This window comes from Argopecten irradians, chromosome 11 (assembly GCF_041381155.1).
Source record: "Argopecten irradians isolate NY chromosome 11, Ai_NY, whole genome shotgun sequence".
In the NCBI taxonomy this organism is placed as follows: domain Eukaryota; kingdom Metazoa; phylum Mollusca; class Bivalvia; order Pectinida; family Pectinidae; genus Argopecten; species Argopecten irradians.
In genome coordinates, this window is record NC_091144.1 from 413,339 (window position 1) to 438,733 (window position 25,395).

Sequence of the window (25,395 nt, forward strand, 5' to 3'; positions counted from 1 at the left end):
GTACCCCATTTGCCATTCCTGTTCACCTCTCTGCAGGTCGCCATTTGGAGCAGTTCCTTCTATGTCTTTACAACAAAATGAAGGCGTGACTACTGTTACATGGTTCGACAGGCGTGGCTATAGGCGGTAACAGGTATATTCAATTGAGTCCTCATATTGCAGTTGATAAAATGCGAGTCAGGTCACGTGATATTTCTTTTATTCTGCAATGAACCGAAATCGATTCTTTAAAGTGAAACAATTGTATCATTGAATCACGTGGTCAGTGTCCCTCAAGTACACTACCATAAAAGAAACGAAAGTTACATTTAGACAGTTTGTACACGTGAGATCATTCATACTGAATGTTAGAACAGAAATGGATTAGACTCAATAATAACCAATTCACATTTCACTACATTTAGATCACATTATGTTAGTATATGGAATAACCTTACAGGATGTCTCTAAGCGGTTGAATAAGAACATATCCAATTGATGAAGCAAAGAAGAACTGGTGAAACATTACAACTCTTTACTTTGACTTTTGAAATTATTGTTTTTATAAAGAGGAAACTCAGTTACATCACACAAATGAAGGAATTTTGCCAAGTTTGAGTCTGAGATATAAACGTGCTTCGACACAGCGATGAATCAAACTTATCTAAGCATTGGACTGATTGGTGGTTACCATGGAAACAGTTCACGAGAGGATGTTCAATCTCCAAGTCCTAATACCAAGTCTAAATATCCAGAATACTGCAAAACCATGGTGGTCCAGGGTATGTACATATAATATAGAGAACATGTCATCAAGTGTGTCCAATGCTAGCTTGCTAATGTATTTTGTCTCCGTGTTTGACTTTTGGTTTAATTGTTTCACTTCGTATTTTTCTATGATACATTTATAACATTTTCGTATATTTAAAGGTGTAGCATTCTTTATATTGCTAATGTTCAGCAGTTTTTAAACATACATTGGTTACATACACGTTTTCGGCGGAAATTTGATTTGATTTAATCCTTTATTTGGAAATATTTAATATTATCTTCAATAATATATCAATTTCGACGTTTTGTAATTTGAATAATCTTATTAATTTTATTGAATACCAATTTTACATTTGAACGCTTTTGCCTATAAATTTACTGTACAACTGCCTGCGTCTTTATTTTAGCTTGTTAAATGTTACATAACTGTTTTCCTTATATACATTTCAATTTTGTCCTTCTACTATGCGATGGTCCGATCTGTGGTAGGTTGATGCTAGAAATGATATCATATGAGTCTTGTTACATGGATATCTAGGTTTCACTGTCAGTTATTGTCCTCTGTACCTATCATCTTTTTCTAGATAAATCCTACATTTATTCCTCTTCGTTCACTTTCTCACAATTTCGGTTATGAATGTTATTGGAACTGGTGGCCTAATACTTGATTTACTTTTGAATGTTTAATCCCCTTTATCCTACATGATGCTGACTGTTAGGTGTCTGCAGAGGGCATTTGTGATTCATTAACAAGTTTTGTTTATATTGACCAAATATTGGTAAGTTTCCAACGCATATATTTTGGAAGTTTCAGAAAATTTGGTAATGAAAACAAAAGCTTACCATTTCTGTAAAATTGTATGTTTTAAAATGTCATTTGTTCCCCCTCGTAACAAATTAAATACTAGTGCATTATCTCTATAAATATTATGGCTGGTAAATGTATACGTAAACGCAATGTCTTATGCATTATAAGCGACTTTAAATTGAGGGTTGTAAACTAGTTATTTAGTCGCCGGGTTATCGACGTTACGTTTAAATGTTTGTTTTTATCCCATTACTTCATTTCGCTTCAATAACAAAAATGTAGCCATATGTTTATGTTAACATACCCTCATTGATCAGATATGTTTGTTATTATTTCTAACAGCATGACTACAGACATACCAATATGTACGGAAAGTTAATTATTACTTATTGTGCTTTTTGACAATAATGTGTGTTGCCCACGTTGGCAAGAACGGAGCCTGTCACATTGTTGTCTATTGTGATATTGTTTTGTTAATTGATTTAAGTAAACTAATTCATACTAATTGATATATTATAAATTGTACCATTGACCGAATCTGTTTGACATCAATATCTATGTTCAGTGGACTTTGTCTATGGAATATTAAAATTGTGTACGTCATTTATCTATATAAATACGTCTGTAAACATCATATTTGCTAGATTGTTTTATAACAAAATAATCAAAATTTATTCCAATAACACATACTTTATTTATAATTTGTTTAAATTTAGATTATGTTAAGTGAAAAGCCAAATCCCAATCTCTAAATAAAATCAAACAAGGCCTTTCCAGAGAATAGGGGGATGTACAATTTATTTCTACGGATTTAGAAAAAAAAACATTCGTGTTAGTGTAAGGGAAAGTTAATAGGAAACATTATATTAACCTCTCTCCTTCAACCTTATATTTACCTAATTCACTTTATTTCTGGCAGCCAATTTGATTGTTTTTAAAATACGTTAAGCTACATTAAAAATTATTGTAACATCTGACCATACAATACTTTGTTTTTGTTTGATTGTTTTAAAGGTAGCTACGTTATAAAACTAATGTATCATCTGACCGTGCAACATTTTGTTTTTGTTTGATTGTTTTAAAGGTAGCTAAGTTGTAAACTTATTGTATTATCTGACCGTGCACATTTTGTTTTTGTTTGATTGTTTTAAAGTTAGCTACGTTATAAAACTAATGTATCATCTGACCGTGCAATATTTTGTTTTTGTTTGATTGTTTTAAAGGTAGCTAAGATGTAAAATTATTGTATTATCTGACCGTGCACATTTGGTTTTTGTTTGATTGTTTTAAAGGTAGCTACGTTATAAAATTATTGTAACATTTGAGCGTACAACACTTTGGTTTTGTTTCGTTGTTTTAGACTTAAACATGAAAGAGGCCACTTATGTCGATTTCTTAAGTAGAATTGATATTATGCATCCTTGTGGTACCATACAATGATAAGAATGATATTTTTCCAGATTACTCAGAATGCTTCACTTGAATTGACATCTTTTATCCTGGGAACATATTGGTCATTACAAATTAAAACCTGATCTTTATTCCACAATATTGACTGATCAATCTTTATGAGTTAAGTAGTTGTTACCTCTCTCGCTCAGTACCTGCTGTCAGTAGCGTTATTAATTCCATATTACATGACAATACTCTTGTTAAATATTTGTGATAGAGTCAACAAAGTAAGTAGAGCACTTGATACTTGAATTGTAGAAAAGACAATATCAGATCGTATCCACAGTACAATGAGACATTGACTCCGAAACCACAGTGTTCTGTAAATATTAACATTGTCCACGCGGAGTATCCTTAGAGTACGGTATAGGAGAAAGCTAGTGGCTGTGTTAACATGACAGTTCTCTAATCATTCACAAAAAGTCTAGATAAATAAACCTTTGTGAATGTAAACTAGATTATTATACCAACTAGTTTAAAGACAGAAGACTATTCTTGTTGGTTCAGCTAAACTTCACAAGGTTATATTGCCCGATAGATAGTAACAATGGAGTGAAAATCCCAAAAAGTCATTATAATATCTGAGTAGTAAGATACCAAAGTACAGTAATAGTGTTGTAAACGGATTGTAGCGGATAACGTTTTAAGGCTTTAGACCCTGTTTAAACTAGTGATTTTTGTATGTCTATATATCACTTCTTTGAAACACTTGAACATAACTTAGATGCAAAAAAGTATCTATGCACCTGTCTTCACCTTAGATATTTCTGTTGGCTTGTAGATTGTTGTATTTTTGTAAATTTAGACAAAATATGCAAATAAATGTATATTTCAATTTAATAAGTCCATATATTCAGGACATACTTCTGTCACAAGATAATCATGTCATTATGTTTACTAGTGTTTATATGCATATAAGAATATGTTGTAGATAAATCACATTTACTCATATCATCATATCTTAAATTGCCATTTACATATCGTTTCTAATTATAATGGTAATGATATGTTGAATGTTTGTTAATTTAGATTTTATTGAGTTATTATAATTTTTTAAAAGTAGGCCCCTAAGTCTGCTGAATTGCCAAAAGATAAACGCGTTAAATATTCCGGATAGCTAGCAAAATATAGATATGTAATTTGTAACTGTACATGTATCTCACTCGTTAAATATTCCGGATAGCTAGCAAAATGGAGATATGTACCTTGTAACTCTACAAGTATCTCACAGCATTTGTTTTCGTGAACATTCAGAATTTCAGCTACTCCACGTGCGATGCCATGTGCTACGGTCTACCATAAATATTTTACCAACGATGCTGTTAATATTATAATTAATTTTCGTTTTGAAAATTTCCAATTTCCAACATTCATATGAAAAAAATACATTGATGCGCTTGTACATTGTAATAAAATACACTGTGGACCAATGAGCAATGAGGAATGGATCTCTGTAGAAGACTGAAGTATTCAAATTTAAATTTTTCTTCAAAATGAAATTGCCACAAGAAATATAAACATGTTATAATTGTAAACTGTGAAATAAAATGTTGTCAAGAAAGTGTTTAACTTTTAAAACCGAAGATAGGTCGCCACAAAAATGGGGTTGGATCACATATCAAGTTCCCTACATGTAAATGAATATAGATCCTCTGCCAGCGGAGGAGATGTGGTTGTAGATGTTTACAACTACGTTTAAAACGTACTTGTAATATCCATGTTTAATAAATGTGCTGTAGCACTTTTTGGGTGTCACTGGGTACGAGAATGAGTAAGACTATGACTCGACATTCCCTTGTGTCACTAACTTTTGATGGTATGTTAATGGCCTCTCTCTACTTGAGTCTTTAGACTCCATCCGTCCCGGTTATGACAGTAAATGTATTTTAGGGACGACATGGATCAAACGGAACACTATTGTAACAGTTGACAATTCTATTGTCATGGCACCAATTAGTCGGGATGAAATGTGACCCAACAATTGAATATTTTAATCGGTATTGTGATTTTTATTCAATTCAAGAATGATGTTTAGACAGGTAGCCTGATACTAGCCGAGGCGACAATCAAAACTTTGAAACCTACACGATGAAATAAGGCGTGGTAGGCCCCGGCCTGAAGGTATGGACACCAACGTTGTTCTGTACATTTAGATTATATCAATGGGGAGGAATGTAACACAGACTGTCATTTCATGTTTAACGAACAATATCTGGTTTCATATTCACCTGTAAAGTTAAACGTGTTTATTGTTGGTGGTATGGCTGTCGACAATTGTTATATAGAACTCCTAAAAGACAGTTCGGCTGCACTGTGAATTAAAGCGATTCGATATAACAAAGCGCCATACTAATAGAGAAAGGCACAATGGCGCGCGGCACATCGGTGGTCAGGAGGTCAGGTTCTGAAACGATATTAATAAAACAGCAAACTGCTTATTAAATAATGTTTTTATAAAAGTTTTTATATTATAGTAATAAGTTCGATAATTCCCTTTTATGATGATGATAATACGATAGGTCTACTACAAAGTACCATTGAAGTATTGACAGTGACTACCAACGTCCAGAAACACGAGGAGCAATCTTCTATTGTACCATGGAATGAGCTAAACCATTGACCTAAACCATGTAGAATATTAATTAAACCGTGTAGAATACAAATTTAACTGTGTAGAATATTAACTGTGTAGAATATTAACTGAACGGTGTAGAATATTAATTAAGCCGTGTAGAATATTAATTAAACTGTGTAGAATAAAAACTTAACTGTGTAGAATATTAACTGAACCGTGTAGAATATCAAAAAAACGTGTAGAATATTAATTAAACCGTGAAGAATACAAAGTAAACTGTGTAGAATATTAACTGAACCGTGTAGAATATTAATTCAACCGTGAAGAATATTAATTAAACCGTGTAGAATATTAATTAAACCGTGTTGAATATTAATTAAACCGTGTAGAATACAAACTTAAATGTGTAGAACATTCATTAAACAGTGTAGAATATTAAATAAACCGTGTACAATATTAATCAAACTTTGTAAAACATTATAAGAGTTTTATTTAACAGTTAAAGCAAGTAAATAAGTTGTCTTTCCTTAGTTACTGTAGTTTTATTTAACAGTTATAACAATAAACAGTTGTTTTCTAGTTAATTTAACAGTATAACACATAAAAGTTGTCTTTCCCTTAGTTACTGTTGTTTTATTTAACAGTTATAACACATAAACAGATTGTCTTTCCTTAGTTACTGTTGTTTTATTTAACAGTTATAACACATAAACAGGTTGTCTTTCCTTAGTTACTGTTGTTTTATTTAACAGTTATAACACATAAACAGGTTGTCTTTCCTTAGTTACTGTTGTTTTATTTAACAGTTATAACAAGTAAATAGGTTGTCTTTCCTTAGTTACTGTTGTTTTATTTAACAGTTATAACACATAAACAGGTTGTCTTTCCTTAGTTACTGTTGTTTTATTTAACAGTTATTAAACATTGTCTTTCCTAGTTACTGTGTTTTATTTAACATTATAACACATAAACAGGTTGTCTTTCCTTAGTTACTGTTGTTTTATTTAACAGTTATAACACATAAACAGGTTGTCTTTCCTTAGTTACTGTTGTTTTATTTAACAGTTATAACACATAAACAGGTTGTCTTTCCTTAGTTACTGTTGTTTTATTTAACAGTTATAACACATAAACAGGTTGTCTTTCCTTAGTTACTGTTGTTTTATTTAACAGTTATAACACATAAACAGGTTGTCTTTCCTTAGTTACTGTTGTTTTATTTAACAGTTATAACACATAAACAGGTTGTCTTTCCTTAGTTACTGTTGTTGTTTTATTTAACAGTTTATAACAATAAACAGGTTGTCTTTCCTAGTTACTGTTGTTTTATTTAACAGTTATAACACATAAACAGGTTGTCTTTCCTTAGTTACTGTTGTTTTATTTAACAGTTATAACACATAAACAGGTTGTCTTTCCTTAGTTACTGTTGTTTTATTTAACAGTTATAACAAGTAAACAGGTTGTCTTTCCTTAGTTACTGTTGTTTTATTTAACAGTTATAACACATAAACAGGTTGTCTTTCCTTAGTTACTGTTGTTTTATTTAACAGTTATAACACATAAACAGGTTGTCTTTCCTTAGTTACTGTTGTTTTATTTAACAGTTATAACACATAAACAGGTTGTCTTTTCTTAGTTACTGTTGTTTTATTTAACAGTTATAACACATAAACAGGTTGTCTTTCCCTAGTTACTGTTGTTTTATTTAACAATTATAACACATAAACAGGTTGTCTTTCATTAGTTACTGTTGTTTTATTTAACAGTTAAAACACATAAACAGGTTGTCTTTCCTTAGTTACTGTTGTTTTATTTAACAGTTATAACACATAAACAGGTTGTCTTTCCTTAGTTACTGTTGTTTTATTTAACAGTTATAACACATAAACAGGTTGTCTTTCCTTAGTTACTGTTGTTTTATTTAACAGTTATAACACATAAACAGGTTGTCTTCCCTTAGTTACTGTTGTTTTATTTAACAGTTATAACACATAAACAGGTTGTCTTTCCTTAGTTACTGTTGTTTTATTTAACAGTTATAACACATAAACAGGTTGTCTTTCCTTAGTTACTGTTGTTTTATTTAACAGTTATAACACATAAACAGGTTGTCTTTCCTTAGTTACTGTTGTTTTATTTAACAGTTATAACACATAAACAGGTTGTCTTTCCTTAGTTACTGTTGTTTTATTTAACAGTTATAACACATAAACAGGTTGTCTTTCCTTAGTTACTGTTGTTTTATTTAACAGTTATAACACATAAACAGGTTGTCTTTCCTTAGTTACTGTTGTTTTATTTAACAGTTATAACACATAAACAGGTTGTCTTTCCTTAGTTACTGTTGTTTTATTTAACAGTTATAACACATAAACAGGTTGTCTTTCCTTAGTTACTGTTGTTTTATTTAACAGTTATAACACATAAACAGGTTGTCTTTCCTTAGTTACTGTTGTTTTATTTAACAGTTATAACAAGTAAACAGGTTGTCTTTCCTTAGTTACTGTTGTTTTATTTAACAGTTAAAACAAGTAAACAGGTTGTCTTTCCTTAGTTACTGTTGTTTTATTTAACAGTTATAACAAGTAAACAGGTTGTCTTTCCTTAGTTACTGTTGTTTTATTTAACAGTTATAACACATAAACAGGTTGTCTTTCCTTAGTTACTGTTGTTTTATTTAACAGTTATAACAAGTAAACAGGTTGTCTTTCCTTAGTTACTGTTGTTTTATTTAACAGTTATAACAAGTAAACAGGTTGTCTTTCCTTAGTTACTGTTGTTTTATTTAACAGTTATAACACATACACAGGTTGTCTTTCCTTAGTTACTGTTGTTTTATTTAACAGTTATAACACATAAACAGGTTGTCTTTCCTTAGTTACTGTTGTTTTATTTAACAGTTATAACACATAAACAGGTTGTCTTTCCTTAGTTACTGTTGTTTTATTTAACAGTTATAACACATAAACAGGTTGTCTTTCCTTAGTTACTGTTGTTTTATTTAACAGTTATAACAAGTAAACAGGTTGTCTTTCCTTAGTTACTGTTGTTTTATTTAACAGTTATAACACATAAACAGGTTGTCTTTCCTTAGTTACTGTTGTTTTATTTAACAGTTATAACAAGTAAACAGGTTGTCTTTCCTTAGTTACTGTTGTTTTATTTAACAGTTATAACACATAAACAGGTTGTCTTTCCTTAGTTACTGTTGTTTTATTTAACAGTTATAACAAGTAAACAGGTTGTCTTTCCTTAGTTACTGTTGTTTTATTTAACAGTTATAACACATAAACAGGTTGTCTTTCCTTAGTTACTGTTGTTTTATTTAACAGTTATAACACATAAACAGGTTGTCTTTCCTTAGTTACTGTTGTTTTATTTAACAGTTATAACACATAAACAGGTTGTCTTTCCTTAGTTACTGTTGTTTTATTTAACAGTTTATAACACATAAACAGGTTGTCTTTCCTTAGTTACTGTTGTTTTATTTAACAGTTATAACACATAAACAGGTTGTCTTTCCTTAGTTACTGTTGTTTTATTTAACAGTTATAACAAGTAAACAGGTTGTCTTTCCTTAGTTACTGTTGTTTTTTATTTAACAGTTAATAACACATAAACAGGTTGTCTTTCCTTAGTTACTGTTGTTTTATTTAACAGTTATAACAAGTAAACAGGTTGTCTTTCCTTAGTTACTGTTGTTTTATTTAACAGTTATAACACATAAACAGGTTGTCTTTCCTTAGTTACTGTTGTTTTATTTAACAGTTATAACAGTAAAAGGTTGTCTTTCCTTAGTTACTGTTGTTTTATTTAACAGTTATAACAAAACAGGTTGTCTTTCCTTAGTTACTGTTGTTTTATTTAACAGTTATAAACAAAACAGGTTGTCTTTCCTTAGTTACTGTTGTTTTATTTAACAGTTATAACAAGTAAACAGGTTGTCTTTCCTTAGTTACTGTTGTTTTATTTAACAGTTATAACACATAAACAGGTTGTCTTTCCTTAGTTACTGTTGTTTTATTTAACAGTTATAACACATAAACAGGTTGTCTTTCCTTAGTTACTGTTGTTTTTATTTAACAGTTATAACAAATAAACAGGTTGTCTTTCCTTAGTTACTGTTGTTTTATTTAACAGTTATAACACATAAACAGGTTGTCTTTCCTTAGTTACTGTTGTTTTATTTAACAGTTATAACAAGTAAACAGGTTGTCTTTCCTTAGTTACTGTTGTTTTATTTAACAGTTATAACACATAAACAGGTTGTCTTTCCTTAGTTACTGTTGTTTTATTTAACAGTTATAACACATAAACAGGTTGTCTTTCCTTAGTTACTGTTGTTTTATTTAACAGTTATAACACATAAACAGGTTGTCTTTCCTTAGTTACTGTTGTTTTATTTAACATTTATAACACATAAACAGGTTGTCTTTCCTTAGTTACTGTTGTTTTATTTAACAGTTATAACACATAAACAGGTTGTCTTTCCTTAGTTACTGTTGTTTTATTTAACAGTTATAACACATAAACAGGTTGTCTTTCCTTAGTTACTGTTGTTTTATTTAACAGTTAAAACAAGGAAACAGGTTGTCTTTCCTTAGTTACTGTTGTTTTATTTAACAGTTATAACAAGTAAACAGGTTGTCTTTCCTTAGTTACTGTTGTTTTATTTAACAGTTATAACACATAAACAGGTTGTCTTTCCTTAGTTACTGTTGTTTTATTTAACAGTTATAACACATAAACAGGTTGTCTTTCCTTAGTTACTGTTGTTTTATTTAACAGTTATAACAAGTAAACAGGTTGTCTTTCCTTAGTTACTGTTGTTTTATTTAACAGTTATAACACATAAACAGGTTGTCTTTCCTTAGTTACTGTTGTTTTATTTAACAGTTATAACACATAAACAGGTTGTCTTTCCTTAGTTACTGTTGTTTTTATTTAACAGTTATAACACATAAACAGGTTGTCTTTCCTTAGTTACTGTTGTTTTATTTAACAGTTATAACAAGTAAACAGGTTGTCTTTCCTTAGTTACTGTTGTTTTATTTAACAGTTATAACAAGTAAACAGGTTGTCTTTCCTTAGTTACTGTTGTTTTATTTAACAGTTATAACACATAAACAGGTTGTCTTTCCTTAGTTACTGTTGTTTTATTTAACAGTTATAACACATAAACAGGTTGTCTTTCCTTAGTTACTGTTGTTTTATTTAACAGTTTATAACAGTTGTTCGTTACTTAAACACATAAACAGGTTGTCTTTCCTTAGTTACTGTTGTTTTATTTAACAGTTATAACAAGTAAACAGGTTGTCTTTCCTTAGTTACTGTTGTTTTATTTAACAGTTTATAACACATAAACAGGTTGTCTTTCCTTAGTTACTGTTGTTTTATTTAACAGTTATAACACATAAACAGGTTGTCTTTCCTTAGTTACTGTTGTTTTATTTAACAGTTATAACACATAAACAGGTTGTCTTTCCTTAGTTACTGTTGTTTTATTTAACATTTTAAACAGTTATGTGTTTTATTTAACAGTTATAAACAGGTTGTCTTTCCTTAGTTACTGTTGTTTTTTATTTAACAGTTATAACACATAAACAGGTTGTCTTTCCTTAGTTACTGTTGTTTTATTTAACAGTTATAACACATAAACAGGTTGTCTTTCCTTAGTTACTGTTGTTTTATTTAACAGTTATAACACATAAACAGGTTGTCTTTCCTTAGTTACTGTTGTTTTATTTAACAGTTATAACAAGTAAACAGGTTGTCTTTCCTTAGTTACTGTTGTTTTATTTAACAGTTATAACACATAAACAGGTTGTCTTTCCTTAGTTACTGTTGTTTTATTTAACAGTTATAACACATAAACAGGTTGTCTTTCCTTAGTTACTGTTGTTTTATTTAACAGTTATAACAAGTAAACAGGTTGTCTTTCCTTAGTTACTGTTGTTTTATTTAACAGTTATAACAACATAAACAGGTTGTCTTTCCTTAGTTACTGTTGTTTTATTTAACAGTTATAACACATAAACAGTGTTTTGTTCTTTTTTCTTATTAGTTGTCTTTCCTTAGTTACTGTTGTTTTATTTAACAGTTATAACAATAAACAGGTTGTCTTTCCTTAGTTACTGTTGTTTTATTTAACAGTTATAACACATAAACAGGTTGTCTTTCCTTAGTTACTGTTGTTTTTTATAACAATAACAGGTTGTCTTTCCTTAGTTACTGTTGTTTTATTTAACAGTTATAACACATACACAGGTTGTCTTTCCTTAGTTACTGTTGTTTTATTTAACAGTTATAACAAGTAAAGGGTTGTCTTTCCTTAGTTACTGTTGTTTTATTTAACAGTTATAACACATAAACAGGTTGTCTTTCCTTAGTTACTGTTGTTTTATTTAACAGTTATAAACATAAACAGGTTGTCTTTCCTTAGTTACTGTTGTTTTATTTAACAGTTATAACACATAAACAGGTTGTCTTTCCTTAGTTACTGTTGTTTTATTTAACAGTTATAACAAGTAAACAGGTTGTCTTTCCTTAGTTACTGTTGTTTTATTTAACAGTTTATAACACATAAACAGGTTGTCTTTCCTTAGTTACTGTTGTTTTATTTAACAGTTATAACACATAAACAGGTTGTCTTTCCTTAGTTACTGTTGTTTTATTTAACAGTTATAACAATAAACAGGTTGTCTTTCCTGTTGTTTTATTTAGTTACTGTTGTCTTTCTTTTAGTTGTTTATTTAACAGTTATAACACATAAACAGGTTGTCTTTCCTTAGTTACTGTTGTTTTATTTAACAGTTATAACAAGTAAATAGGTTGTCTTTCCTTAGTTACTGTTGTTTTATTTAACAGTTATAACACATAAACAGGTTGTCTTTCCTTAGTTACTGTTGTTTTATTTAACAGTTATAACACATAAACAGGTTGTCTTTCCTTAGTTACTGTTGTTTTATTTAACAGTTATAACAAGTAACAGGGTTGTCTTTCCTTAGTTACTGTTGTTTTATTTAACAGTTATAACACATAAACAGGTTGTCTTTCCTTAGTTACTGTTGTTTTATTTAACAGTTATAACACATACACAGGTTGTCTTTCCTTAGTTACTGTTGTTTTATTTAACAGTTATAACAAGTAAAGGGGTTGTCTTTCCTTAGTTACTGTTGTTTTATTTAACAGTTATAACACATAAACAGGTTGTCTTTCCTTAGTTACTGTTGTTTTATTTAACAGTTATAACAAGTAAAGGGGTTGTCTTTCCTTAGTTACTGTTGTTTTATTTAACACTTATAACAAGTTTTCTATCTATACTTTATAATTACATTTGTTCTTTTTCTTCTTTATTTTACTTTTACTCCTTTTTCTAAATTCAATTTCTCTTTTTTTTTTTTTTACTCAGTATACTTGAATTTCTTAATGAGTTAAATCAGTATTGTATACTGTCCATGTCATAACTGATTCCGCTTGTTTGTTTCCCAGATTCCAATGGCGTTGTGAAGGAGTTAGTGTTCCCTAAAGCGCTGGATCTGGACCGTCCGAAGCGGGCGAGGACAACATTCTCCCCGGAACAGTTGTACCAACTGGAGAGAGAGTTCCAGCATAACCAATACCTAGTAGGGAAGGAACGCACGGAACTCTCCAAAAAGTTACACCTCTCGGAAACACAGGTACGTGGTTACTTATCAGTCTTAAATATAAAACCTTATTTGACCCAAATAACGTTTCCTGTTGTACTATTTTCTATATCTAGTAACAATAATAATCGTATTTGTATGTTCTCCTTTTGCGGATTCCAAACAACTAAATGTGGCATGTTAAAATATAACTGATACACTTTTCTGTTTAATATTTCTAGGTGAAAGTCTGGTTCCAGAACAGAAGGACGAAATACAAGCGAGACAGAGGTCGCGAGGCGGAAGTCAGTGACAGCAAGGCGGAGAGTTTGGCAGCATGTAATATATTAAGGATTCTACAGAACCGGGCACCAACTTATCCCACTCCTCTCCTCTCTACATACAACTACCCATATTGATGACGTCACAACCCAACAACAATCCATACTGATGACGTCACAGCCCTACAACAATCCCTACTGATGACGTCACAACCCAACAACAATCCATACTGATGAACTCACAACCCTACAACTACCCATACTGATGACTTCACAACCTTACAACAATCCTAACTGATGACGTCAAAACTCTACAAGTATCCATACTGATGACGTCACCCTACCCTTTATTATTTATTACATATTTTCAGTTTTTTATCATTTGGCTATAGACGGCTACTTGTTCTGACATAGTATAATTTGATCATTTAATATTAAAACAAACACTATATTATTTTATGGATATACTAGATTTACTTAAGGAATATATTTACATTTCCGTTTTCTTTTTGCTATATAACCTTACCAACTGCGAAATCGTTTACACTTGCGTAAACGCAGTGGTTGCCGCGCAAGAATATACACACCAGAACACTGAACACTTCCGCAAGTAGTGTGAATGCGCATTCGATTAGGCCTATTGTATCTGTATTGACAAATCTTCAATATAATGCATGTATAAATGTAATGTTAATCTTAAATAATATATCAGAAAATAATTCTTTTTAACAAATATTGTACAAAAAGGGATGAAAAAAGATAAAGTTATTGTGGAACTATATTTTGTGTACCTTCTGAATTTGATAACATTTCCCGCCAAATTGAAGCTAGCCGTTCCGGGATTCCGTCAAATGGCCGACTGTCCCAACAATTGTATGAAATGGTCGCTCGAAATGTAATTATCAGATATTTCAACATGACGCCCTAACGCACGTCATTTAAAATATCTGTACAAAATTGCAGTTTACACACCAGTAAATAACAAAAAAATAAAAATCATTCTTTAGGTAAATAGTCACGATTTGCATACAACGTCAGCCGTTTTTATATAAATAGAAGACATAAAATGTCAACTGTATCACTAAATTTATAAATATCTGGTTAACCGTAGTACACAGTTTTGAAATTGTTCAGATATTTATTGGGTGCCAGTGACCGTTTTAAATTCACTAACTTGTTAACAGGCAAACAACTTCACCCTAATACTACCCTTACTGGGCCAAGTTTCAAGAACATTCCTTGACTCTAAAGAATTCTTTAACTTAAATTCCCTCATAGAAAAGCATTTCAAAAAATCATCTTAGCCTTCCTTAATATATGTAAAGCTTTCCTATGGAAAATGTTAAGTTGAGAGATTCCTCCCATTTAAGGAATGTCTATGAAACCTGGCTCTGATTACGTTACCACACTACAATCAACTACCGCTGATAACGACGTCATAACCCTACAACTATCCTTACTGATAACGTCACAGCACTACAACTACCGCTGATAACGACGTTATAACCCTACAACTATCCTTACTGATGACGTCACAGCACTACAACTACCGCTGATAACGACGCCATAATCATACAACTACCCTTACTGATGACGTCACAACACTACAACTACCACTGATAACGACGTCATAACTCTACAACTAACCTTTCTGATGACGTCACAACATTACAACTACCGCTGATAACGACGTCATAACTCTACAACTAACCTTTCTGATGACGTCACAACATTACAACTACCGCTGATAACGACGTCATAACTCTACAACTAACCTTTCTGATGACGTCACAACACTACAACTACCACTGATAACGACGTCATAACTCTACAACTAACCTTTCTGATGACGTCACAACATTACAACTACCGCTGATAACGACGTCATAACTCTACAACTAACCTTTCTGATGACGTCACAACATTACAACTACCGCTGATAACGACGTCATAATCATACAACTACCCTTACTGATGACGTCACAACACTACAACTACCACTGATAACGACGTCATAACTCTACAACTAACCTTTCTGATGACGTCACAACATTACAACTACCGCTGATAACGACGTCATAACTCTACAACTAACCTTTCTGATGACGTCACAACATTACAACTACCACTGATAACGACTGATAACGAAGACATAACACTATAACTAACCAAAATGATGACTCACAGCACTACAACTACCACTGATAAACGACGTCATCAAAAACCTACAACTATCCTTGCTGATGACGTCACAGCATTCCAACTACCTCTGATAACGACGTTTTAGCCCTACAACTACCCCCTAGTGATGACGTCACACGAACATTAAAACTACCACTGATAACGACGTCATAACTATATATTTATATTCTAAGTGTTTCGTCACTATATGAATCAATCAACTGACAAAAACAAACATTTGCCTATGAAAACACTATGAATACACTATGAATACAACGATTCTCGTGCAGCGATCAGCTGATTTCAAACATTACGCCAGTTTCATATCAATAAAAAATAGTCCCAAAAATATTTTAATGTATAATCTTTAATGTTGTGTTTCTTGATGTAGAATCAACTAAGGTTTACTGTAATAAGTCAATCAAAACTTATTTTAGCTTGATTATCGTTTGTCATTTGCAAAAAAAAGGTCGACCGGAAGGCGGAAGCTTGAAAACGCGACGTTGTGGAACGACATTGTCATCCAGCTGTTCCATTAATCTAGTTTCTCGTCGTATATAGGTGTCATAATATTAAATATGATATAATAACCTTTCAATGATTTTTATTTTCATAAATTATTATAATGTAAATATATGGATTGAATGTCGCAGCGGCTATGAATAGCAGAAGCTATCGACATATCTTCCGAGGAGCGCTAACGCGCTCCACAGGATATATAGATAGCTTCTGCTATTCATAGCCACTATGAAAATTAGAAAAATACATTTAATCCCTATATAACTTACCAAACTGATGACGTCAAAACACTGTATCTACCACTGTTAACGACGTCATAAACCTGCAACTATCCTTACTGATGACGTCACAACATTCCAACTACCGCTGATGACGACGTAACAACTCTACAACTACCCTTACTGATGACGTCACAACACTACAACTACCACTGATAACGACGTTTTAGCTCTACAGCTACCCGTACTGATGACGTCACACCAACATTCCAATTACCGCTGATAACGACATGATAACTCTACAACTACCCTTACTGATGACGTCACAACACTAAACTACCTTTATCGGTGACGTAATAATACCTTCGGTGATGACCTATTTTTTATCCTTATATGAGATTGGGATAGTATGTGAGCTGTATGCAATCTGCTTTCCGATATACACGATAGTGAAGACTGAATAAATGGCTTATGTCCACCCAGGACTGTACTGCAGTGAATATTTAGTTAGAACTAGAAGACGGCTGTGATTTCCAAAGCTATACATTATGTATGTTCTTTGGGCCTCAATTTACAATTCTACTAGTAAACATGTGGTTTAAATACTAACATGACTAACATTGATTTGTACACATAATGATGTTTATAGAATTCAATGAGAATGAGACTTATGTTTGACGGAATGATTTACAGACTGTTCTGAAGAACATGTAATGCTTATTAGCTCGAATGTAAATTAAGTTCCATTAAATCACATCTTTATCAGTTTTCATGAGAAATCTATGTCACCATAATTTCAAACTTCAAATTCAATGTCGATTAGAGGTTGGGTTTTTTTTTTTTTTTTTTTTTTTTTTTAATTTATTATAGTATTCATACAAATTAACAATTTTTGGCGATATATTGTTTTATCATGCATGGGCGTGTGATTATTTACATAATTTCAGAGAATTTGATCGATTTAAGAATAACAAATAAACCCTGTAATCAGATGTCTACAGGTTTAACGACTGTTAATTAAGAGGTGAGCTATTTATGTAAATAAAGTAAATTTCTATTGATTTCTTGTACTGTTTGTCCTATCCATCGCTAATAAAAATGACGTTTTTTGCTTCATAACTAAACAGACTTTTTTTAGATATTCAGATGGGTCGACATCGACTAAACACGTATAGCGTACGTTTTTTAACGACTAATATGTACACGAACAAATTTGGATGCAATGTTTTAGTTTAATAAATTAAGCATTGATGTCAATATTTGTAATTGCATATGTGACAGAAATTCTGTTTTGAAACTGGATGAATCCGTTAAATTTGCAAGCAAAATAATAATAATCCTATGAAGTTAGCAAAAAGCGAAATCAATGTTTGCAAATATTCAGATAAGTTGACAAAATAAAATACGTTTAAGCGTACGAGTTTTATTCTCCAATGGGTTTGTTCACTACGTCGATGTCTCCTTTACGTAAACAAACAAGGATTTTTTCTTCATAGAGTTATGAAGAATAAAAATGGCTAATCATAAAAACTGGTTTAGTAAGAAAACAAAGAAAACAATAATTATTAAATAATAAAGTCAGTCAGGTTCGGGTTTCCTCTGTTATTGTTTAATGTATAAAAGATAACTCGTAACCACAGAAGTCACATATTTCGTCTTTACATATCACAGAGTTACATCCCTTGTGGGTAGGTTTCCATGGTGATGTCATTATTTTGGGAGCCAAGTTCACGTCGTTTTCTCTGATAAGAAACCTGTGACGTTACGCTCGCTAATAAATGACGTTACAATTAGTACCTACCCGTTAAGTCATATAACTCTAGATCTGTGATATGCAAATGCATAAGACACAGTCTACTCAAGTATAAAAATAAAATGATTGTAAATCTCATATCAAATCGCTATTGAAACTTAACAATAAATTAGTCAACATAAACAACAATTTGGCCTAAAAATCGTTTTCTAGTCAACCAGATCGTTTAAATAGATAGTCGAAATGTCCCCATTTACACTTGCGCATGCTCCCACACGTGTTCTGTTCTGTTAACCTTGGACATCCGTATCCTCCGTTTACAGGAGAGTGAACAACGTCACGTGATCGTGTTTCAACTCCAAATCCGCATGTTTTTGAGCATGTTGACCAATCACTCCATTCTGATACTACACAATCTCGTGGTTTACCTATAACGAACAAAATGTCTGGGTAGAGCCACGTACTTAAAAATACAAGGTAAAAACCAACGCCATTGAAAATTAACTCTGTTGCAATATTTTCTACAATTCTGATCATTCAATATAATAATATAAGGCCCCAAAAAATGTCTGTTTTAGGGTTACATTGGCAAACAAATGGGGTCGGTAGGTCGGTAGGATTTTTTTTAAGTGTCGTTCACTCTAAAATAATGGCCAGAACCGTAGTCTAAGATCGATTTCCCGACTTCTTGATTTTTTTTCGTAGGAAAGTGGGAAAAAAATAGGGTCGAGGTTCAAAAATTAGGTCGGTCGAGTAACTCTAAACAGACATTTTTTTTTTTTTTGGCCCAATTAAAAAAAAAACAAAAAAAAAAACATTGTATTTTCATAATTGTATATGTTTACCATTGTCTTCTACGTCATGTCCGGCGCCAGTAGATCCAGATATTGCAGTTAGTCCACCAATATTCAAATCATCGTCGGGATAATCTTCATCATCTTCCGGATTAAATATCACGACGTTTGGTCCCGTTGGATGTGAATCCAGTTTCCGGCCTCTTCGTCTGTATTCGGCAACTTCTGTTATCACAATATGACCTATCCGTGGTAGTGTTTCCTGTTCCGGGTAATAGAAGGAGCCAGCGGGATGGTTGGGTTGTGTGTTGGTAATCTCACGGATAGGTACGACAGGAATGTTCGGCCAGTTCGGTGATGTATATGTCAGTCCTTGGTCAGTGCCCGCGTCAAGGGGCACAAGATCAACTTCTATTTGCTTTCTCCACCGTCCATTACGACATAGGTCAAGGGAGGCAACTCCAACAAACCAGTCTGGACTGGGGACAATTTTCACAAGGAACGACATCTGCAATCAATAATTGTTTGTCTCTTAAACATTGTTCAAAGTGGTTATTTAAAATGTAAGTAAGTCAGGATCTTTTGTGAACAATGACTAATAGAGAAAGGGGTGATATTGTCATATTGGTTCTGTATAAGGTTTTATTCAATTCTGTTTCACAATCGTTTACCTTCGTGTGTTGTCCGTCTGCCAGAAAGCGGACTGCGGATCGCCCCATCCCACTTTCTATAGGAGCTGCGGTGAACGAGTCGAAGATCCCCCTGTACGCCTGCGCGTCCTGGTCCAGCGCGGATGAATCTGCATCCTCAGCAAAAGCCTTAACGGCGTCAGTAGCGTTTTCACCTAGCGTCCATAATTGGTACGTGTTGTCATGGGAACGACCTGTAAAAAATGTTATGCTTTAGGAATAGTTTATTCGCTGCAGCACGCTTTGTTATGTCACAAACGCATTTGTGATGACAAATAAATAAATCATTCTGGTATATATTTGGGAACATTTAATTTTTTCTCTCTTTTTCTTTATTCGTGGGCTTGAAAATCAGGGCATGAAAATCAGGGCACACGTAATAGAACATTTTGCAAGTTATACAGTCCAAATTGATCCGTCGGGCTATCATTGCCGTGTATGGTACATTATGTAGTTTTGAGTGTAATAAAGGTGTGTGTTTGTGACTGTTATATATCAACCGTTTAATTGAATTATGAGTAGGTGGGACGTTAATGATTAGAGCCTATCCGTGTTTGATAGTACAATAATTATCAGTGAGAATTAGGAAGCGTCCAAGGTTAGGGCGGGCGAGATAAGGATGGCTGTTAGCCAGAATAGTAATAATCCTTTCCTGAACCTTATTTACATACAGTCGATGGTTAGTTAAATTTAAATCGTATTAGAATTAACGAAGTTATTGTTGTAAAGACTAAAGTTATGTCTAACTGACGGTAGCCGACACCTCGCGGGGGGTCTGATGATGACAGTACGTACAGACACGAGTGTTGATGTGTACTAACTGGTATACACGTAATGTGCCTACACCTCGCGGTGGTCGTCTGATGATGACAGTACGTACAGATACACGTGTTAATGTGTACTAGCTGGTATACACATCATGAGCTAACACTTTGTGGGGGGTCTGATGATGGTATACGTACAGATACACGTTTTAATGTGTACTAGCTGGTATACACGTAATGTGCCAACACCTCGCGGAGGGTCTGATGATGGTATACGTACAGACACGAGTGTTAATGTGTACTAGCTGGTATACACGTAATGTGCCAACACCTCGCGGGGGGTCTGATGATGGTATACGTACAGACACGAGTGTTAATGTGTACTAGCTGGTATACACGTAATGTGCCAACACCTCGCGGGGGGTCTGATGATGGTATACGTACAGACACGAGTGTTAATGTGTACTAGCTGGTATACACGTAATGTGCCAACACCTCGCGGGGGGTCTGATGATGGTATACGTACAGACACGAGTGTTAATGTGTACTAGCTGGTATACACGTAAAGTGCCAACACCTCGCGGGGGGTCTGATGATGGTATACGTACAGACACGAGTGTTAATGTGTACTAGCTGGTATACACGTAATGTGCCAACACCTCGCGGGGGGTCTGATGATGGTATACGTACAGACACGAGTGTTAATGTGTACTAGCTGGTATACACGTAATGTGCCAACACCTCGCGGGGGGTCTGATGATGGTATACGTACAGACACGAGTGTTAATGTGTACTAGCTGGTATACACGTAAAGTGCCAACACCTCGCGGGGGGTCTGATGATGGTATACGTACAGAAACGAGTGTTAATGTGTACTAGCTGGTATACACGTAATGTGCCAACACCTCGCGGGGGGTCTGATGATGGTATACGTACAGACACGAGTGTTAATGTGTACTAGTAAACGTGATGAAATCACCCCACGCGCTCTCTCAAATCCTGATTGAACAAAGCTGGCCAAACGTAATCAACGCAAAACATTTAGGCATAAAACAAATTTTAAGTTTTAATAATTCAATTTTGCCTGTTACGAGCATTTTCATTGGCTTAAAAATTTACTTTATCAGCCCATAAAGGAAAAAAATGGCGTCGCCGTTTGTAACGTTGCTTCTGATTGGCAGAGATGACGGCGTAATGATTTCATAGACAAAAGAGTCCCAAAATGTATTTTGAATATTGAAGAGATTATCTTTAGCAAATTGAATTATAAGGATAAATTTGAATATATTTTTTATGTTATGGAGATATAACACAAAAATCTGAATGTGCTCTCATCATAAACCGCTTCTCGGTTTATTTAGAGTACACTCAGATTTTTGTGTAATATCTCCATAACATAAAAAAAATCTATTCAAGTTAATCCTTAAATAAAGCATAATTAAAGTCATAATATATAGTATATGTTATATAATATTCAATGTCAATGAATTGATTATAGGAAGACTTCGCTAGATAATTATATAAAAATGTTTTTATGTAATGTAATAACACTGATTATACATCTCGAAACATACGTGCATCACAGGGATCTGAGAATTAGTGACAGATTATATAAGTGTATATTATATATTAAAGTCCTGAAAGGACCGTAACAACTTTTCATACCAGCCAGCCAATGAGATTACAGGGGTCGGGGGCCTCGCTCATCGTAATGCCTAGGAAAATGCCACCATGAATTTCCAGAGCGCGATTGAGGACACCTGCGTGTCATTTTTTAAGAAACGGGGCTGCTATCGTTTTAGTGATGGCACTTTGTATAGTTGTGTAGGATGATTTTGAAAGGAAAAGAGGTAGCCATTTTTATCAAGACGTGCTAGAGATGTGAATTTTGGGTGGTAAAGCTAGCTAATACGTGGGGTAGAAGTTTTGTGTCGGGGAGCTTTCCACCCTTTAGTATTACATCTACGAATAGTGTACAGTGAAGAATAGGAATTTTACCATTTTTTTTTATCTAGACCCCTAAAATGTCTAAACATAGTCAATTGGCGCTCTGGTGGGTCCATTATTATATAAACTGTAACTAATTTTCAGGTGTGGCGTGAATGTGTTTGTATTTTGATATTTTAATGTTAAATGTTTCATAGACTGTATCATACTACGTAGTATATGAATCTTGATCTTTTAAATTCGAACTCCAGATATTTTAAAACTTGACATATTAAACCTAACCTATGCAGACTCGTGGCTATCGAAAGTTTATATTCATGCGTTTTACTCCAATAACTCATAGCAAATAAAACCGATTACCACATCATTAGAGAAGAACATAGTCCGATTACTCAAACTTGCCTTGGTAAACATAACGTTAAGGTGCTCAGTCTAGTAAACAAACTTCCAAGAAATAATTCTATATAAAGTTACAGGTAAGTATGAAAACCTAAATGGGCGTTATTAAGCATATTTCAGCTAGTAACAGCATGCATATTTTGATACACATCATTTAATTCCTCGAACTAGTAATACCTTTATAATGACAAAATCCATTTTCATTTAGAAAACATTAACTGATCGTCAAAAGTAACATAGACAATCTTACCGACAAGCTTCGACCACTGTGCTGGGGGCCTGACGCGGGGGTACAGTCGCGGAAACTTCCTCTGGGACCAGTCTCCGTAAAATGTTAGGTTATACTCCGCCAACATCTTAGGCTGACATCGGCCACGCCTTTTGGATTTCCTGGAGCGTGTGTCCACCAGGTTGACCAACAACAGGCCAATCACAATCAGACAAAAGAAAGCAAAGTGGGCATCCATTGTCTTTAAAGCAATCAAATGTATCCTGTTTTGTAAAAGTATATGGTATTTTAGATTTGGAATCACTGATGGTGTAGGTTTTAGTGAAATATCTTATCTTTGAATCCGGAAATGCTTTAACGAGATTGTTTCTGAGTATTACACGTGCGTGCCGGTTGCTGGTACTGCTCGGTATGATGGTGTAGAGATGGAGAGCAAACTTATATATGATACATGGACGTCCACAAGGGCGGATTAACGTTTTCTACAAATAGGTTAATTGTTTTCCCGTATCTCTCATCTGCTGTGAGAAAGGTTAGACGAGGAGAGGGTCAAAGGTCAGACAAGATATAGTTCATGCGAGTACGCGCTGTAGCATTATTGTATTCAGACAGATGCTTCACGGCTGGGACTTGATAAATAACATTTGGCAAGGTGGGAATCGTGACGTCATAGGCCACAATCTCGATTGAATCTTTGCCAAGAGAGAAAAAAGCCTTAACGTACGTTTTGGAGTAGCTCTTTATTGTTCAAAGTGCGTTCTATGTGGTCGAAAGTAAATGTCGGCGTCATTCGAATCATAAAGAGATGTAATTAGTCCTAATTGTTATTATGACTTTTTGATATCCAGCTGTGTTGTTGATCTGCCCAGTGGAGAAATTATTTTGTTTACTTGTTGTCCGCAGTTAACTGAAATATATAATCATCTGTACCTACAGACAACCACTATAACGAATGCACCTAAGGCTGTCGAATGCACTTTTCTTCACACCAAAATCCAACAAGCTCAAAATAGTGTAGGCTTGTGCCACGTTTTCTTTACTTCGCATTTCGTTATTGTCCTGTTTGTAACACGTTACCGTGTAAATCATAAATGTTTTGACATTTCCATGTACATGTACGTTTGTATTTCCGCCTTCGCTACACTGTGACGGGTTTATAACTGCTGGGATAGTTAGGATCGGGGGACGTGTTTAGACTTTCAGTGTGGGAGGGGGACGTATTTAGATTGTCAGTGTGGGAGGGGGCGTGTTTAGACTGTCAGTGTGAGAGAGGGGCGTATTTAGACTGTCAGTGTGAGAAAGGGGCGTGTTTAGACTGTCAGTGTGGGAGAGGGGCGTGTTTAGACTGGCATTGTGAGAGAGGGGCGTGTTTAGACTGTCAATGTGGGAGAGGGGCGTGTTTAGACTGTCAATGTGGGAGAGGGGCGTGTTTAGACTGTCAGTGTGGGAGAGGGGCGTGTTTAGACTGTCAGTGTGGGAGGGGGCGTGTTTAGACTGTCAGTGTGGGAGGGGGACGTGTTTAGACTGTCATTGTGGGAGGGGAGCGTGTTTAGACTGTCAGTGTGGGAGGGGGACGTGTTTAGACTGTCAGTATGGGGAGGGGCGTGTTAAGACTGTCATTGTTGGAGGGGGCGTGTTTAGACTGTCAGTGTGTGAGGAGAACGTGCTTACACTGTCAATGTGAGAGGGTAGCGTGTTTAGACTGTCAGTGTGGGGAGGGGACGTATTTAGACTGTCAGTGTGGGAGGGGAACAATTTAGATTGTCAGTGTGGGAGAGGGGCGTGTTTAGACTGTCAGTGTGGGAGAGGGGCGTGTTTAGACTGTCAGTGTGATAGGGGAGCGTATAAAGACTATCAGTATGGAAGGAGGCGTGTTTAAACTATACGTATGGGAGTGGGCGTGTTTAGATTGTCAGTGTAGGAGGGGGCGTATTTAGACTGTCAGGTGGAATGGGGGTATTTAGACTGTCAGTGTGGAAGAGGGGCATATTTAGACTGTCAGGTGGGAGGAGGCGAATTAAGACTGTCAGTGTATGGGGGCGTATTTAGACTGTCAGGTTGGAGGGGAGGGGCGTATTTAGACTGTCAGTGTAGGAGAGGGGCGTGTTTAGACTGTCATTGTGGGAGGGGCGTGTTTAGACTGTCACTGTGGGAGGGGGCGTGTTAAGACTGTCAGTGTGGGATGTGAGCGCGTTTAGACTGTCATGTGGGAGGGGGCTTATTAAGAGTGCCAGTGTGGGTGGAGTATTTAGACTGTCAGTGTTAAAGGGGGCGTGTTTAGACAGTTAGTGTGGGAGAGGGGCGTGTTTAGACTGTCAGTGTAGGAGGGGGCGTGTTTAGACTGCTAGTGTGGGAGGGGGCGTGTTTAGACTGCTAGTGTGTGAGGGGGACGTGTTTAGACTATCAGT

The 25,395-nt window shown here is 34.3% G+C and overlaps 2 protein-coding genes across 2 annotated transcripts; one reads left to right on the forward strand and one right to left on the reverse strand.

Annotated features, from left to right (window-relative positions):
• Positions 1-331: 331 nt before the first annotated feature.
• On the forward strand, positions 332-15,631 carry LOC138334239 (ventral anterior homeobox 2b-like). Its single transcript, XM_069282860.1, has 3 exons — positions 332-761; positions 13,080-13,267; positions 13,456-15,631. Exons 1-3 carry the CDS (start codon positions 629-631, stop codon positions 13,630-13,632), a joined length of 498 nt encoding a protein of 165 aa, XP_069138961.1. The 5' UTR covers positions 332-628; the 3' UTR covers positions 13,633-15,631.
• A 2,368-nt stretch (positions 15,632-17,999) lies between these two features.
• LOC138334240 (spondin-2-like) lies at positions 18,000-23,416 on the reverse strand. The gene is made up of 4 exons (XM_069282861.1): positions 23,009-23,416; positions 19,631-19,842; positions 19,011-19,467; positions 18,000-18,593 (listed from the first exon to the last, which is right to left on the reverse strand). Exons 1-4 carry the CDS (start codon positions 23,223-23,225, stop codon positions 18,379-18,381), a joined length of 1,101 nt encoding a protein of 366 aa, XP_069138962.1. The 5' UTR covers positions 23,226-23,416; the 3' UTR covers positions 18,000-18,378.
• Positions 23,417-25,395: the final 1,979 nt, after the last annotated feature.

What these genes read in the sequence shown, in the direction of transcription:
- LOC138334239 (XM_069282860.1), top strand. Translation starts at nt 629, where the DNA reads ATGAATCAAACTTATCTAAGCATTGGACTGATTGGTGGTTACCATGGA. An exon ending in CAAAACCATGGTGGTCCAGG is followed by an intron (nt 762 to 13,079) that starts GTATGTACATAT and finishes TTTGTTTCCCAG; the next exon opens with ATTCCAATGGCGTTGTGAAG. An exon ending in TACACCTCTCGGAAACACAG is followed by an intron (nt 13,268 to 13,455) that starts GTACGTGGTTAC and finishes TAATATTTCTAG; the next exon opens with GTGAAAGTCTGGTTCCAGAA.
- LOC138334240 (XM_069282861.1), bottom strand. Translation starts at nt 23,225, where the DNA reads ATGGATGCCCACTTTGCTTTCTTTTGTCTGATTGTGATTGGCCTGTTG. An exon ending in CAGACGGACAACACACGAAG is followed by an intron (nt 19,468 to 19,630) that starts GTAAACGATTGT and finishes TATTGATTGCAG; the next exon opens with ATGTCGTTCCTTGTGAAAAT. An exon ending in ACATGACGTAGAAGACAATG is followed by an intron (nt 18,594 to 19,010) that starts GTAAACATATAC and finishes TGTTCGTTATAG; the next exon opens with GTAAACCACGAGATTGTGTA.